The sequence below is a fragment of the Rhinatrema bivittatum genome, chromosome 7 (genome assembly GCF_901001135.1).
Source record: "Rhinatrema bivittatum chromosome 7, aRhiBiv1.1, whole genome shotgun sequence".
In the NCBI taxonomy this organism is placed as follows: Eukaryota; Metazoa; Chordata; class Amphibia; order Gymnophiona; family Rhinatrematidae; genus Rhinatrema; species Rhinatrema bivittatum.
Window position 1 is genome coordinate 234295839 of NC_042621.1, and position 17704 is coordinate 234313542.

General features: G+C 48.0%; 1 protein-coding gene across 2 annotated transcripts in view; it reads left to right on the forward strand.

Annotated features, from left to right (window-relative positions):
• The window catches only part of CFAP46 (cilia and flagella associated protein 46), an 831934-nt gene that overhangs the window by 424826 nt on the left and 389404 nt on the right, over nt 1-17704 (forward strand). For both annotated transcript variants that reach the window (XM_029609979.1, XM_029609980.1), the window contains exon 28: nt 16996-17179. In XM_029609979.1, coding sequence (XP_029465839.1) covers nt 16996-17179 — 184 coding nt within the window. The remainder of the gene's footprint in view (nt 1-16995; nt 17180-17704) is intronic.

Here is a 17704-nt window from a genome sequence, read left to right on the forward strand (position 1 = left end):
GGTGATTTGGTTATCAGTTTGTATCAGAATGCTTTTCCCTCGGAAAAGATACGTGAAAGTTGCTAGAGCATATCTGATTGATCTCAGTTCCAGTAGATTTATCTGTAAATAACTTTCCTTAAAAGAGCAAGTTCCTTGAGTTCAATGGGAGCCTATATAGGCTCCCTATTCTTTTGTGAAAGTGTCTGTTGTTAAGGTTACTTGATAAGGAAGAGCATGACTCAGAGCTCCCTCTTAAAGAATGTGGGAGTTCAACCACCAGCATAACTCTTGTTCCATGTCCTTGGATACGTGTACTGTGGCTGTCAGCAGTTTAGTTAGCTGGTCCCATGGATCATTCAGACTCCACTACAGATGACGAATATGGAGGGGGGGTTAATGGAATTACATAAATAGCTGCTGCCAAATGGCCTAACACAAAGAGAATTGCTCTGGCCATAGAATGCTGCAAGTTGACTAGCTTGCAAATGAGCGATTTCATGATGTTCATGAATTCTGATGGTAGAGAAACTCTCTGTTGCAGCAAATCTATCCATGCCTCATTTAACTCTGTTTTCTGGGCTGGCATTAGGTGCAACCTCTCAAAATTCACTAGACGTCCCAAGGTTTGTAAGAGGTTCACTGCTTTATGCAGTGAGAGTAACACTGTTGCGGTCTCCACCGCTTCCCCTCTATCTGCTCTGCTTTGTGCTCACCTCCAGTGGTGGAAACGCCGCTCCCGCGGTCCCGCTAGGCCTTCAGGGCGTCCGCCATTGCCAGATCATCGCTCTGCTGCCACGCGCGCGCAAGGACGTGCAGTATGGACGCACGGCCACTGGAAGTCTGGCCCCGCCTGGGTTAACGACGCCACACCCCAAGCCTGATTTAACCGGCGTTCGCCTGCCTTCTCATTGCCTTGCAACGAGGGTCGCTACTGTTAGTAGTTCTTAGTTGCATTTCGTCTGTTCCACGTTCCGGTTGACCTCAGCTTGTTCCTGACTCCGCTTCTGCCTGCCGCCTGCCATTGACCTCAGCCTGTTCCTGACTCCGCTTCTGCCTGCCGCCTGGCATTGACCTCAGCTTGTTCCTGACTCCGCTTCTGCCTGCCGCCTGCCATTGACCTCAGCTTGTTCCTGACTCCGCTTCTGCCTGCCGCCTGCCACTGACCTCAGCGTGTGCCCGACTTCGCTTCTGCTTGCCGCCAGCCTTTGACTCCAGCTTGTTCCTGATTCCGCTTCTCATCGCCGCCAGCCTCCGACCCTTGCCAGTTCCTGATACTGCTTCTACTGCCTGCCAGCCTGACTGGGGTTTGTCTCCGTTCCTACTCACCATCCGTTCCAGCTCTGTTGCCCGCTACAGACTCCAGTCCTGCTTTCAGCGTGCTACAGTCTACAATACGCTACAGACTCTGCCCCGGTTCTCTCTGCTCTGCTTCACTGCAAACTACAGACCCCGGGCTTGCTCACAGACTGTTTCTATTCACAGCAAGCTTGAGACTCTATCTGGTCTTCTACCGCCCCGCTCACGCCGGGCCTTCCAGCTCTCCCTTACTGGACTCTGTGGTTTACTCCTTGCCCAGGCCTTCTTTCTATAGAGAATGTTACTGTGCTCCTAAGTCCCAAGGTTCTAGGACCCTACGGGCTCCTCCTGGGGGGTTCCTGGTTCCCGGGTGAAGACCTTTGCCTGTGACTCCGCCTCCCGACCTACTCTGCCTTCAGGGTAGTTCGGCTCAAGGGTTCACACCTGGACTGCAGCTTCCCAGACTGCAACAAACACTTCCTTTTGGAAGTTGGCTATGACTAGCCAATTGTCCAGGTATGGGAAGACTTGGACTGCTGAAAGCCATAAGTGTGCTGCTACTACCTTAAGGAATTTTGTGAAAATTTTCAAAGCAGCCGAATGGCAGAAAGGAAATACACTTATTGATAACACTGGTCAACATTAATTTTGCTGACTACAAGATAACATGTGATCTTTATGTATTTTAGTGTACTAAATCCAAAAATCACATCCGTTTCCTTCAGTCACATCCAGATTTTCCACAAAACGCTGCCTACTCATAACCTCTTATAGCAATAATGTAACATTATTATTTAGATATGCTGAATACGCAAAAAGATAATTAATGCGCAGAAAGACATGCTGAATTTCCAAGTTTCCTGCTCATTCACATGAGAAGTTGAAAGCTGGAATATTTGATGGCCTGCAAATTAGGCTTCTAATCAAAGACAGAGAATTTCTCAAAACCATGAAAACCATAGAAAAGGATGCTTGGTCTGCTTTTTCTGACGTGATTACAGAACTTCTTGGCAACTTCAGGGCCGAAAATTATAACCTTTTAGTTCAAAATTTGTTGATTGCTTTTCAAAGACTGGGAGCAAACATGAGTGTCAAATTGCATTTCCTTGATAGCCACCTGAACTACTTCCCCTCAAATCTTGGAGCTATGAGTGAAGAACAAGGAGAATGCTTCCACCAAGACATCAAGACCATGGACCATAGATATCAAGGCAGATGGAACACAAACATGATAACAGACTACTGCTGGTGTTTACAGCATGACAACCCTGATCATAACTTTATGGACTGCATAGAGAGAGGAATATCGAGTAAGAAAAGGGAAGTGATTATCCCCTTTTACAGGTCCTTGGTGAGGCCTCATCTGGAGTACTGTGCTCAGTTCTTGAGACCATATCTCCGAATGGACAGAGACAGGCAGTCCAGAGAAGGGCGACCAAAAAGGTGGAGGGTCTTCATCGAATGACTTATGAGGAGAGATTGAAGAATCTAAATATGTATACCCTGGAGGAAAGGAGGAACAGAGGTGATACGATACAGACTTTCAGATACTTGAAAAGTTTTAATGATCCAAAGACAATGACAAACCTTTTCTGTTGGAAAAAAATCAGCAGAACCAGGGGTCATGATTTGAAGCTCCAGGGAGGAAGGCTCAGAACCAATGTCAGGAAGTGTTATGAGCGCGCGCAGGCGCGGTCGTCGTAAGCGTGTGGTGGTGAGCCCTTGGGCCACGGCAGGACTCAAGGAGGAGCCCCAAGCCACACCGTGGGAGGTGAGCTGAGCAGGCATGGTGAGCCAGGCAGGCAGAAACAGAAGCAGGGAGTCCGACCCTCAGCCGGATCTGCATGCCCATGGTAGCCAACACGGGGAAGTTGACTAATGAACGGTCCTCCGACTGTTCCCGGCCCTTTCAGACCTGCCGCAGGGAACGGCAATGGGCAGCAGGCCGGACAGAGGCGAGGGCAGACAGAGTCCTTAAACAGAAGACATCAGACGGGGCAGAAGCAGGCTGAAGCAAGACGGAGACATCAGGACAAGGGCTGAAGCGAGACACAGGGAGGATCCAGGCGAGCAGGAACTCCGATGCTGGGATACTCACATCCGAAGCCCCCTCGGCTGGCAGAAGCTCAAGAGCCCGTGGGACGAATCCCTCCTGTTGGCCACTCCAGGGCCCAACAGGACAGAAGGCTCAGGAACCAGACGAGGACGTAGGTCAAGGCAGAGACAGGAAGACATCCGGGCAAGGGCTGAAGCAGATACTGTAGACAAGGCTGGACGGAAACATGGCACTGTCCATCAGGGCGCCCTACTCAGCCCACCCGTGGGACTGAGTCGCGGACCACCCTGTCCCAGACGCGCCCTACACAGCCCAGGAAGGCTGGTCGCGGACCACGCTGAGAAGGAGGGTGCAGGGAAACTCCAGGCGAACAGGAACTCCGATGCTGGGATACTCACATCCGAAGTCCTTACGGCTGGCAGGCACAGGAACAAACATCTAGGCAGAGACACAGGACAGGAACCCATCAAGGCATAGGCGAAACCGGGGGACCTGGATCGGCAAAGTTACAGACGACTGTAGAGCCCGATCCGGAGGCCCTGTGCAAGTGAACAGAAAGTCCTTAAGTACTGGAGGTAGAAGGCAACTCCCTGGGAGGAGCTTGCCAGGACCGCCCACCGCTGGTCCTATAAGTCAGGTGGAGAGCTGCGGGCCAGCCCCTAGGAAAGGGCGTCGCCAAACAGGAAGTCCAAACGCTGGCAAGCAAGCCACAGGCACAGCTAGGCCTCTCAGGCCCTGGAGCAAGTCCCGGATGGAACACAGGCGAGGCCCAGGCTTCAGAGCGGCCTCTGGAGGAAGGTAAGAGACCTCCTGTAGCGCAGCAGCAGGGGGGATCGCAACAGGAAGTATTTCTTCAAGGAGAGGGTGGTGGATGCCTGGAACGCCCTTCCGGAGGAAGTGGTGAAGACCAAAGCCATGAAGGATTTCAAAGGGGCGTGGGATAAATACTGTAGATCCATAAAGTCTAGAGGATGTGAATGAAGAGAAGAGGCATGGGGGTGACTTGCGGGAATGACAGCTATTACCTGGAGATTAATACCCTTATTCAATAAAGATACTCACTGTTAATGTGACTCCAACATTGCTCTATGCTTCAAAGGCAAGAGGAAATGTGGAAAAAAGGATTTGCATTCCCAAAAAAGTAGAGGAGTAGCTTGCATGTTGCGGCGGTTACTACCCCAAACCAAATAAGTCTGATACTTCACTTTCAATGCATATCCAGCATAGCTCTCTGCTTCAACGGCAGGGGGGAAGAGGAAAAGAGGATTTATATTCAGGCAACAACCACCAAGACATCAAGACATCATAGTCTGGGTAAACAAATAAGTATGGGTGTACTTTGCTTGTTACGGCGGTTACTACCCCGAATCAATTAAGCCTGATACTTCACTTGGAATACATATCAGGGCAAATCTTTAAAGGTTCGTGCGGGTGCAGATTTGTTTGTGCAACCTGGCGCGAACAAATCTACGCCCGATTTTATAACATGTGCGCTCCTGCGCGCATGTTATAAAATCCAGGGTCAGCGCGCGCAGGGGGGTGCACAATTGTGCAACCTGCGCGCGCCTAGCCGAGCAGCCTGCCTCCGTTCCCTCTGAGGCCGCTCCGAAATCGGAGCGGCCACAGAGGGAACTTTCCTTCCGCCTCCCCCCACCTTCCCCTATCTAACTCACCCCCCAGCCCTACCTAAATCCCCCTCCTAACCTTTATCGAAGAAGTTACATCTGCCTCTGGGCAGGCGTAACTTGCGCGCGCCTGTTCTCCATCCTCCGGCATGGCAGCAATGCCAGAGGCCTCGGTCCCACCCACGGCCCCGACCCTGGAACTCCCCCTTTTGCAAGCCCCGGGACTTACATGCATCCCGGGGCTTGCGCGCGCCACTGAGCCTATGCAAGATAGGCTTGGCACGTGCAGGGAGAGGCAGGGGTAGGTTTTGGGGGGTTGCGCGCTTATCTTACGCGCGCAACCCTTTGAAAATCTACCCCATCCAGCGCAGCTCACTGCTTCAATGGCGGGGGGGGATAAAGAAAAGAGGATTTATATTCAGACAACAACCAACAAGGACTGAATTGTACAGGCTGGGTAAACAAATCAATGTGGGAGTAGCTTGCTTATTGCAGCAGTTACTACCCCTAACCAATTAAGCTAGATACTTCACTTAGATGCAGCTCCAGCACTGCTCTCTACATCAGTGGCAGGGGTGGAAGGTAACTAGAATCAAAAAGTTACTTAAAAGGTCCAAGAGTATCAGATAAGTGTGAGAAAAAAAAATAAGTGTGAAAGCTTGCTGGGCAGACTGGATGGGCCGTTTGGTCTCCTTCTGCCATCATTTCTATGTTTCTATGTTTCTATAACTATTCCAGAGCATCCAAAAAGAGAAAATGTCTCCCTAACAATCAAAATTTACACAACTATTGCTCTTTTCGTTAGACAATAGACACGTTTTTTGCATAAACAAATATGTTACGTGCTATCGCTTCTTCAGAACTTCTTATTACCCTTGATATTCGACTTTATAATCTTTAATAAAACATTTCTCATTTGTGAAAAAATTTGATGTATTGCATATTTTTTGGCTTCATATTTGGAATCAGCACCTTTCATTTGGTTAAAATCAGCAAAAATAATTAGGTCAGCGGAAAACCTTTTTTCAAATGTAGACCAGTGTAATGGGAAGAATCCACCTTGAAGAGAAGGTAGCGCCAGTGGGGGGATGAATAGGTATATGAACATATGCATTCTTCAGATGGAGAATGCACATCCATTTTCCCTTCTGGATGTAGGGAAGAATTGTGCTAAGGGTATTCATATTGAATTTTCTCAGTTTTCTCAAATTCAGAATAGCTCTCATTATCCCAGGACAAGCAGTATGCTAGACCTCACATATGGGTGACATCATTGATGGAGCCCTATTGCGGAAAACTTTCTGTCAAAGTTTCTAGAAACTTTTGACTGGCACTCTGAGCCCACTGAGTATGCCCAGCATGCCATGATATTCTCAGCCACAGGGGTCTCCCTTCAGTCTTCGTTTTTCCGCGCTGCTTTTGGCATCGCGGAGCAGGAGCCTGTGTGAGTTTTCTCACATACTTTCTGACTAAAAATCAGATTTAAAAGTGATTATTTCTCTCCCATATCGGGGTCTCCCATGTTACCACCGTCCAGTGAGTAAATTTTCTCTCAGTCTCACTCTTTTGAGTAAAAATATTTTTCTTCTCATTTTCATAGACGGTTGTTGAGGAAAATATGGCCACGGGATTCAAAAAATGTCCCAATTGTAATCGGATTATGTCCATTACAGATCCACACCTTGAGTGTGTTCTTTGTTTAGGTCAAACACATGATGTAACTTCTTGTCCAAAGTGTGCTGAAATGACCGCGAAGGGGTCAAAAGGCCCGACAAGAAAAGATGGAACACTTATTCCATCTACAACTGTTGCCTTCCCCTTCGACATCCACTCAATCATCTCCAGCCAGAGTTTCAAAACATCTAATCCTCAAAAAATGTCATCCGGAAGGCTCGGGTTCATCGCCGACCCCATCCGTGGCATCGACGAGGTCAGCGGCGGAACATTGACCGAAGCATCGTCATCGGCATCGCCATCCATCGATCCTGGAGGCGCTTCTCTCCCCAGAGAAATCGACTGCAAAACGGCCTCGCCTTCAGGGAATACCGAGGTCTTCGATGCCGAGGCATTCACCTCCTCTCGATGTGCTGACCATCGAACCTCCACAGGGCCCTGTGGAAGGACCACTAACACCTCCACCGCCACCACTGCCTGCACCAGCTATCACAGAGGAATTGACAGGATTTATCCATCAAGCGGCGCTCCAAGCATTGCAGGATTATCTACCATCAATGCCCTCACCGATATCGATGCCGGTGCCCGCACCAATGCTGGTGCCCTCACCGATGCCGGTACCAATACCGAAGCCACTGCCTGCACCGGTACCGAAGGACCCGTCGACGCAGATGCCTCTACCATCACCAGTGCCTGGACCAGTGCCGGAACCAGTTCCGCCACTACCGACGCCAGTGCCTGGGGCCCCAGGACAGCCAGAATTAGCGTTGTTTCAACTTCTCATGAACAGATTCGATACAATCGTCTGTGCTCTACCACAGAAATCAATTCCAGCCAAACCACATGAAGAAGACCCTGGACGGACACCGTTTGAGGATCCACAGCCAAGTCCTTCAGGGCTTTTTCGACCACCAAGGTCTTCTCCCACTTCTCCATGTAGGGAAGACCCATATGATTCCTGGGAGGACAAACATACGGATACTTCTTCTGAAAGTTTTATGTCTGACTCTTCTCCTCCGGAAGGAAGGAAGAAATCCCCACTAGAGGACTCATTCTTTACTAATTTTGTTAAGGATATGGCAGACACAATACCATTTAACTTGGTATCTGAAGAGGACACAAGACAGCAAACTTTGGAAGTTCTACAGTTCATAGACCCTCCGAAAGAAGTTCTGGCCATCCCTGTCCATGAAGTACTGTTGGAATTACAGCATAGACTCTGGGAACATCCATGCTCAGTTCCATCTATCAACAAGAGAGTGGACACCACTTATTTAGTCCAAAATGTTCCTGGATACCAAAAATCACAACTGCCACATCAGTCAGTTGTTGTTGAATCTGCGCAGAAGAAATCTAAGAGAATAAGACCTCATTCCTCCACTCCTCCTGGGAAGGACCACAGATTCCTGGACTCCTTGGGCAGGAAAGTGTACCAGGGAGCCATGCTCAATTCAAGAATTGCGTCATATCAGCTATATATGACACAATATCAGAGGAATCTTTGGAAACAGATGCAAGAACTCTCCAATTCCCTGCCTCAGCAGTTCCAAGAAGCAGCTCAAGCCATAATACACAAAGGACTTGAAGCTGGTAAGCACGAAGTCTGAACCACTTACGATAATTTTGAAACTGCTTCCAGAGTAGCGGCCTCAGGCATCAGTGCACGTCACTGGGCATGGTTGAAGGCCTCTGACCTCAGGCCTGAGGTCCAGGAAAAACTGGTTGATTTGCCATGTGTAGATGACAACCTCTTGGGGTCAAAAGTACAGGATGCTGTCGTCAGTTCCGTAAGATTCTGCTGCATCATCATCTCGCCGTCCTCCAAGGAAGGATTCTCAGAAGCCTTTCTACAGGCAGAGGCATTATTACCCTCCAGCATCAAGGGGCAGATCTTCTCGTCCACAGCAAAGAATTGTGGTTGATATGTAATGATCTGATAAAGAGAGGATAATGCTTGAAAGCTGGTCTCAGATATATTCAGTTGGTTCAATAAATAGACATCATCTAAAGCTTTATTGACATTTAATTCTATATGTCTAATTTATACTGAATATTCAGCAGCATGGATGCACTGATCATTATACTTAAATATGTAAAAGTTAACTAGATAAGTTTATCCTGCTAATTTTAGGACTGCTCTGAGGCAACCCTAAAGTTAACCGGCTAATGTAACCGGATAAAGGAAAATTGGTTCTTACCTTCTAATTTTCATTCCTGGAATACCACAGATCAGTCCAGAAAAATGGGTTTTGCATCCCTGCCAGCAGATGTAGACAGAATAAAAACTTTTCAGGCACTGCTACATAATCGAGAGTGCCACCTGCAGTCCCTCAGTATTGACCTGTACCCAAGCCACGATGTCCTGTCTGAAAAAAACAAATAATTTGGGGCAAGCAGAGACGCAAAGTTGGAGCCCCCTAAAACTAGGGCCCTCTCTCTTATAACAAGAGTAATTATAATTTGCAACCCTAACTGTTTAACCTATGTACAATTTTTTTAAGTCTGCTTTTGACTAAAAACTGTGAGGAAGGTCTTTGAAAAATCAAGGAGTCAGGTTTCTGGACTGATCTGGGGTATTCCAGGAACGAAAATTAGCTGGTAAGAACAAATTTTCCTTTCCTGTCATACCCCAGATTAGTCCAGACAAGTGGGATGTACACAAGTCCCTCTACACTGGGTAGGAACCTGAAAGATCTGAATGCAAAATATTTTCCCCAAATGCAGCTCTTCTGGCGCACAAACATGCCGACGGTAATGTTTGGTAAAGGTGTGAAGAGAAGACCATGTCGCCGCTCGACAAATCTCCTGCAGAGATACCAGCTAACACTCCGCCCAGGAGATTGCCTGCGCCCTAGTAGAATGTGTCGCAACCCCTCTGGTACCGATTGACCCTTACAGATATAGGCCAAAAGTATAGCCTCTTTCAACCATCGTGCAAGCATGCCCTTGGAAGTTTTACTTCCCTTTTTTGCTCCACTGAATAAGGCAAAGAGATGATCTGATCACCAAAAAGCATTTGTCATCTTAAGATGTCGCAACAGAACCTGCCAAACATTCAATAAGTGAAGCTCCTTCTCAAGCAGCGTATCGGAAGTCATGTGCGGAAAAGCCGGTAGTTCCACCATCTGGTTGAGATGAACGATACCCCATTATCCGAAATGCATAGAAAGGGATCTCTACACAATAACGCTTGAAGCTCCGAAATCCTCCTAGCTGAACAAATGGCTACCAAGAAAACAAGAGACACTTTCAACTCAGGGTGGGTTTTGATGGGGGGGGGGGGCGGTGTTACATTGATTTTGTAGACCCTTGTAACACTGGCCCCCCCAAAACACACCCTGAGCTGAAAGTGCCCCTCTTACAGTAGGATATATATAGAATGGCAGATCGGCACCTTAAAAGAGGATCTCTCCCTCTCTCTCTCTCTCTCACACCCATGCATAAAGGCTTCAACACATATATGTAGGGATATTTTAAATGGTACATATGTACCTGCATGCACAATCTAAAATTGAGTGTACTTTTGCTCGTGTGCCCAATACATTCATTTATGAGCGCACACGCGAACCTTTTACAATTTACTTGTAAGGTTCCATGCAGGACACATCCTCCAGATCAGCAGGCACAAATGCTTCACCCTTTTCAGAAAACACACGCCATCCGAATGAGAAGCCAATAGCCTCTCCTGCAGTTTTCCTCGAAGACAACCTAAGAGTGCCACCTGTATTCAGAGCAAATTATAGGTCAGCCTCTTCACTAAGCTGCTTTGCAAAAAGGCTAAGACCTGAGGAATATCTACCTGAAATGGCTCCAGCTCATTCTCCAAACACCACGACTCAAACACTCTCCAAACCCGGATATAAGCCAAAGAAATGGATGGCTTCCTAGACTGAAGCAAAGTCGCAATCACCGGCACAGGATATCTTTTCAAGCAAAACCGTCACCTTTCAAAAGGCAATCTACTAGACAAAAGTGATCTTCCCACTCTGAAAAGATGGGCCCATGTTGTAACAGCCCATGCAGATGGACTAAGCAAATGGGATCATTTATAGTGAGATGAACCAGATCTGCAAACCACGGCCGGCACAGTCACTCTGATGCCACAAGGTTCACGCTGCATGGATGATGTTCAATACAACGCAATACTCACCTATGAAAGGCCACAGGAGAAACATGTAGAACAGAAGCTTCATCAGCCACAGCTGAACCAGAGCATGGATTACCTCCAAACTGACCTCCCTCCAGCAGCTGAAAAACCAATCCGCCTTGGCTTTCCCGCGAACCACCATGAGTTCCAGCTGCAGCCTGCCCCACCTGGCCTGGATAAGGGCAAAGGTCTCCGCTGAGAACTTCCAATCCCCCGGATCTAGCTGCTGTCTGCTGAGATAGTCCGTGTGCACATTGTCCACTCCGGACATGTGAGATGCCGCTACTCCTGCTAGATGCTTCTCCGCCCAGATAAACAACTCCTGAGCCACCAGGCAACTCTTTATTCCACCTTGATGATTGATGTACACCACTGGCGTCACATCCGAGAACACTCGCACTATTCCTCCCTGAATGTGCTGAAGAAAAGCGAGAAATACCATGCAAACCGCCCTTATTTCCAACCGATTGATTGACCAGGATGCTTCCACTGGTGACCACTGACCTTGGACTGTCCGTCCTTGTCATACTGCCCCCCAGACCTCTGAGGCTGGCATCCATGGTCACCACCACCCAGTCCGAAACCTCCAGCTCCACCCCTTTCTCCAAATTGGGCTGAGACAGCCACCATGAGAGACTGGCAAACCCCTAAAGAGGCAAAGGAAGTTGAAATTCCTCCGAGAGTGGACTCCAACAGGATAAAATCAACCTCTGGACAGGTTGCATGTGAGGAAATGCCCATGAAACCAATTCCAGCGTAGATGCCATAGAACCCAGGTCCTGTGAATAGTCCCAGACTCTGGGAACCGAAAACCTCAGATGGTGAGCCTGCAACTTGAACACCCTCTCTGTGCTAAGAAACACGTTTCCTATGTAGATATCAAATTGAGCCCCCAGATGCTCCAACGATTAGTATGGTTCCAGGTGACCTTTCGCCAGGTTCACCACCCAGCACAATGAGCACAGCAGCTCTATGACACATCGAATTCAGCGACGATACTACAATTCCGACTTTGCCCTGATGAGTCAATCATCCAGGTATGCCACTAAGATTCCTTCTCTTTTGAGTGCCACCACCAGTACAACCATTACTTTTGTGAAAAACCGTGGTGCTGTTGCTAATCCGAAGGGAAGAGCCCATAACTGAAAATGATCCACTAGCACCATGAACTGCAGGAATCTCTGATGGTCGGATTTTCTGGGATTATATAGATAGGCCTCTGTCAAATCCAATGACACCAGAAACTCTCCCTTGCGAATTGCTGCTATCACCGTCCACAGCATTTCTGTATGAAAGTGCAGCACCTGCAGCACCGAATTGACCTTCTATTGATTGAGAATGGGCTGAAAAGTCCCTAATCCCTGCTCCTGAGGGGGGAACCAGAACAAGCGTGTTCAGACACTGTAGCCGCTGTAATGTGTCCTGCACCACCTCTCATTTGGCGCGAGAAGTGCAACGGGAGACCGCATAGGCTTCTCTGATCAGGCGTGAAAATTCTAAAGCGTAGCTGTCTCTTATCACCTCCAGAACCCATTGGTCTGATGTGATCCTGGTTCACTCCTTATAAAATAGGGATAGTCTCTCTTTGATGGCTTCCAAGAAGGAGCATACCAGTCTGCCTTCATTGGCTGGCCTTACCTCCTCCGGCCCCATGTCCAGAGGTATTAAAGGGAGGTCTGTGGGCCCCCCGAAAAGACTGCTGCCTTCCCAAGCCTTGCTTTTGCATTGTAGGCATAGAACTCCTGTTGGATTGAAACCTCCTTGTGTCTCAAAAATGAGTGTGTGGCAGAAAAGTCTTCTTGTCAGTCTTCTTATCTTCGGGCAACTTATTGCCTTTTGACTCCCCCAACTATTTCATCAGCTGTTCCATATCCTTTTCAAACAACAGCTTTCCTTTAAAAGGGAGGTTACACAGCTGCGCTTTAGACCACACATCTGCCAACCAATTTCACAACCACAGGAGTTTCCATGCTGCCACCACAGAAACTATATTCCTGGAGTCCAGACTATGCCACATTGAGCATCCACCACATAGGCCGTTCCCACTTCCAATTGTGCGGCCTGTCTGGAATTGTTTGCAGCCCCCAACTCCTTCTCCTGTGCTTTCTTCACCCAGCACAAGCAGCTTCTGCATCAGGCTCCCGAAGGCTTAAAGGTGAGACCTCAAACAGCCTCTTCAATAGAATCTCCAACTACCAAACCTGGACATCCTTCAGCATGAACGATCCTGTCACAGGGATAATTGTCTTCTTGGTTACTGCTGACACTGCCACATCTACCTTTAGGAAGCCTTCAAAGCTCCAAGGTCTGTTCCGGCAAGGGCTACAACTTAGCCATTGCCCTGGCTGCCTTAAGGCCCGCTTCAGGAGTTCCCACTCCTGGTCGACCAACTTCTTCACTTTCTTTGATAAAGGAAAAGCTTTAGGCAGCCCACATAGTCCATCCAAGACAGGGTTCACTGCATCATTGTCTGAATCTTCTTGTGTGACCTTGATCCCCAGCTCTTCCAATATCTGGGGGATTAGTGGCCGCAGTTCCTTCTTATGGAACAATCTCACTACCTTAGGATCATCCCCCTCCATGATCTCCTCAGCATCATGCATGGTATTTGCTATTGTGTCCACAGGATCCTTGTCTGGATCAACTCTAGACCCTCCTGTAGACCTTCTGCATCTTCTTCATTTGAGGTGTCATCCTCATCACCTAAGGGACGACCCAGTCCCAGAAGACAAAGAATTCTCCATGACCCTGACTTCCATGCCGTCTTAGACCTCTTAGCTGTGCGTTGGGACTTCTGAGCGGTAGAGTGCTTAGATCCTGTTTCTCTTTCAGCTAAATAGGCTTTATGGAGGAACAGGACAAAATCCGTGGAGAAGTCCTCTGTACTACTGGACTGTTGCTCCAGCACTTCATCATTCTGTCCCCTGCTTACCTGTCCTCCACAGGGCAATGATCCACCAGAGAAAGTGGAGGGGGAGAGTCATGCAGCTCCCTTGCAGAAGCCTGCCTTTTTCCACGTGGAGGCAACATTGCCATTGCCTCATCCAACCCTCCCCGGGGTTTCCTGCACAGGACTGGACAACTGGGTAGAGTGACTGCCATCAGTGACCCCCGCCGAGATCCCTACCCCTCCGGAGGAACAAATGGGGCAATACAAGGCTGCACTGAGGTGCGATCACCTCAGGCCGCAGCCCCAACACAGTTTCCTGCGCTCAGCGGGTGGCACCATGATGCCGCAGTCAGAGGTAAACTTAGGCTCCTGCCGCTAAAGGAATCCCCAGCTGGCGCACTAAACATCTCCGATGCTCCCCCAGCATCCAGCACAGGATCTGAGTCGCTTATGTCCCCACTCACCTGTGCCTCTGGCCTCTTGGCAATCAATTAGCCCTGCCGCTGAACTCCTCTACTTTTATTCTTTTTTTTTTTTTAAGTGACAGCGACCAAAAAAACAAGGTAAGCCAAAAAAGAAAATGAATACTTCTCTGCTTCTTAGGAGGACACAGAGGGAGCAAGGAAACCAGGACCCCTGGATTTCTCTCACTCTGGAAGATGAGGGCTGAGCCAGATCAAGGATATTCAACCCCCCACTCACCCTCCTTTACCTGAGGGATGGTCCATGAAGGAATTTAAACCTCGGGAGTCACTCTCTTCTCAGTAAATCTTTTCTTCTAATTTTTTTTTTTTTAAGTTCAAAACTGCAGGCTGCAGGCTTGCACCTCTACCATCCACTGGAGACAGAGAAATACTGAGGGACTACAGGTGGCACTTTCGATTTTGTAGCAGGGCCTGAAAAGTTTTTATTCTTTGCCTCCATCTGCTGGTAGGGATGCAAAACCCTCATGTCTGGACTGATATGGGATATGAACAGAAATGCTGACTATCTGGCTAAGTTATCTGGATAAATTTGTTTCCCCTAGAATGGCCTAACTGGTTAACTACTCAGCTGACTAACAGAGGGGCCAATGCAATACAATGCGCTCAGCTGAGTGCACTGTATAACCCGCACTCCAACGTGGGTTAAATAGGCGCCAGTCCACCCCCTAATGCAATAGGGGGATTAGCGCCTATTTAACCCGCATCGGACGCGGAGTGAATGTAATAGCGCTCATCACTTGCAAATACATGTGAATGAGCCTATTACTCATTCACTCCGCATGCAAAAAATAAATGTGCGTCTCAGACGCACATTTATCGCTCAGCTATTAACGCCTGCCTGGAGCAGGCGTTAATAGCTGAGCGCAGGTAAAAGAAGTACAGAAAAGCAGAAAAAACTGTTTTTCTGTACTTCTTTTTTTAAGTAAAAAAAAAAAAAAGCTCTGCAGACCGCCGAGTTATGAAGACCGATGCCGGTAAACTCGAGTTTCGGCGTCCGTTTTCATAACCGGCAGCCGCGGTGGGGTCGCATTAGCTAGCGCGACCCCCTAATTTGAGTATTGCATGGCGCCCCCCTTGCTGGCACCATGCGCGCTTTAGGAAAGCGGGTGCTGACGTTTCAGCGTCCGTTTTCCGCTCTTTATATTGCACCAGCCCCAGAGTCATTCTTCAAATTGCATTAGCGCCTTATGGTGCAATAATTGGCACTAGCGCGCATTATATTGCAGATATCGCACAATATATATGATATGTTGCATGTCCCTGCCAAGATACCCTCCCCTATTACAATGACCTTCTTTGCATGCGATTTGCATGCATGTATAATGCAAATGCATGCAAAGAAGGTCATTACTAGGCAATTCGCTGAAAATATTTTACCGCAGCTGACCGAGAATGTGGTCAGCCGCGATAAAATAACACCACCTCCACCCTAATTCATGTCCCGAGGATCCTGCCGCACATTTAAAGCAGTAGGGAAAAAAGAGAGAAAAAAACGCCTCCAAATGGGAGGTTGAGCGGGGATCACCCGGGGCCACCGTTGGAGGCAGCCCCAATTCCTCCAAAATAAAAATAAAGTTTACAGTATGTGCATGGCGGAACCCCCACTCTCCCGGCCCCTGATAGTGGCAACCCCCTCCCCCTGCCTCCGGGCCCCCAATAACCAGATCCCCCCTCCCCTGCCCCCTCTACCCCAGTAGTGACAGCCCTCCTGCCCTCCCCAGCCCCATGATAGCCAAGCCCCTGCCCCCCAGTAGTGATGCTCCTCCAGCCACCCAATAGACAGATCCCCTTATCATGGATCTTGCTTTGGGGATGGGTGCACCCTCGCACCCATCCCGGTTGGTGCCATTTTCCAAAATGGCATCGACCTCACTTTGCCCCAGTGTTGTGACCGGGGTAGAATCCAGGGATCAGACTCAGGCCACATGGCCAGGGGCATGGGGGGAAGGGGTTTGGCTATCGGGGGAAGCAGGGGAAGGTGGGCTTGACTGTCAAGGGTGGGGAGAGGAGGGCTTGGCCATATGGCTTGAGTCAAATCCCTGGGCCTTACCCCAGTCATATCCCTGCTGCAGGATCCATGATAAGGAAGGGGATCTCTGTAGGGGGCTGGGGGAGGTCAGCTGCCATTATCAGGGGTGGGAGGAGGTGGGATCTGGCTATCATGGGCAGAGGGAGAGGGGCTGCCACTATTGGGGGCGCCGGGGGAAGGGGCAATGGGAGGAGATCTGGCTATGGGGGGCAGGGGGAGGCCACCATGCGCTTACACTCATAAAACCCAGTTTTACGCAAGTAAATACTTTTGAAAATCAGGCCTTTTGTGTGTAAATCTACATGTAGAAAGTTACACCTCGTAGGAGCAGTTTTAATTTTGTGTTTGAATCCAATTTTTAAAGCAGACTTATGAACTCATAGTAATTTAGTAATGTTTTTGCAAAAATGTTCCCACAAAGCCTTTTTTCCATGCCCATTTTTGAAAAATTCCCCAGTAATGAGTTGTTTTGCATGATTTTGAATCATGGCAGCTCATTACTTGGGAATTTAAATTTTCATGTATAGCAGACTACATGTGAGAGTTTATTTCTGTGAAGGCCATTTTTGTTAACATTTTTTGAAAAAGGGGATTTTGCCCAAAAAACTGCAAAATGTCTACAATTTTGTGGGATTTTTCACATTTCTAGGTATTTTGTATTACTTTTGGCACAGAAATTCCTTTTACAAAAAACAATTTAAACTTTAGTTCATCAGACTTTGTGAGTTACTCAAAATTGCCCCCAGTAATGCAAAATGCAACGTCCACATAAACACAGGTGGTGACTTATTTTTAAATGTTATTCTTGCAGTATGATTTTCAAGCACAGAGTATTAGTAAAATCAAGACTTGGGCAGAACTTTATGATGGACATTCAGAAATTTAAAGATGAAAGTGAAGACTATTTGTCCTATATGTGGCACAGCGTGGCACTTACCAGCAGGGATATCATGGAAGAGTTGACTTGTTACAGAAATGCCATTGAAGTTTTACAGGTTTGTGTTATCTTAATTCTGAAAATATTTTTGAGACAATACATTTTTTATGTACTCCATTTTAAAATGCTGTAGCTAATTTCTTGTGGAAAACAGGGGTGTGCATGGCCATTATTTTCACTTCATTTGACTTTTTGTTTTCTGTTTGTTTTTTGTTGGGTTTTTTTTAATATTGTACACTATTTGTAGGATCTTTCGTTTTCAGTTTAAACAGATTTTCACCCATAAATTCCCAGCTTTATCCAAAGGTGACAATCGGTTTAAACCGATATTCACCGTAATTTTAGGCTGATCCCCAGACCTTACCCCAGTCACATGGCTGGGGCAAGTCAGGTCGACTCCATTTTAGAAAATGGTACTGATGGGCCAGGTGTGAGGGTGCAGTTAGCCCCTATGCTGGATCCTTTTAAAGATTCAGGGGGATGCAGAAAGGGAGTAGGGGGTGGGGAGAGGATGGGAAGCGGGAGCCGGGCCTGAGACTTTTTTTTTTTTTACTTTCAGGGGAGGGGATCTCTGTCACTTGGA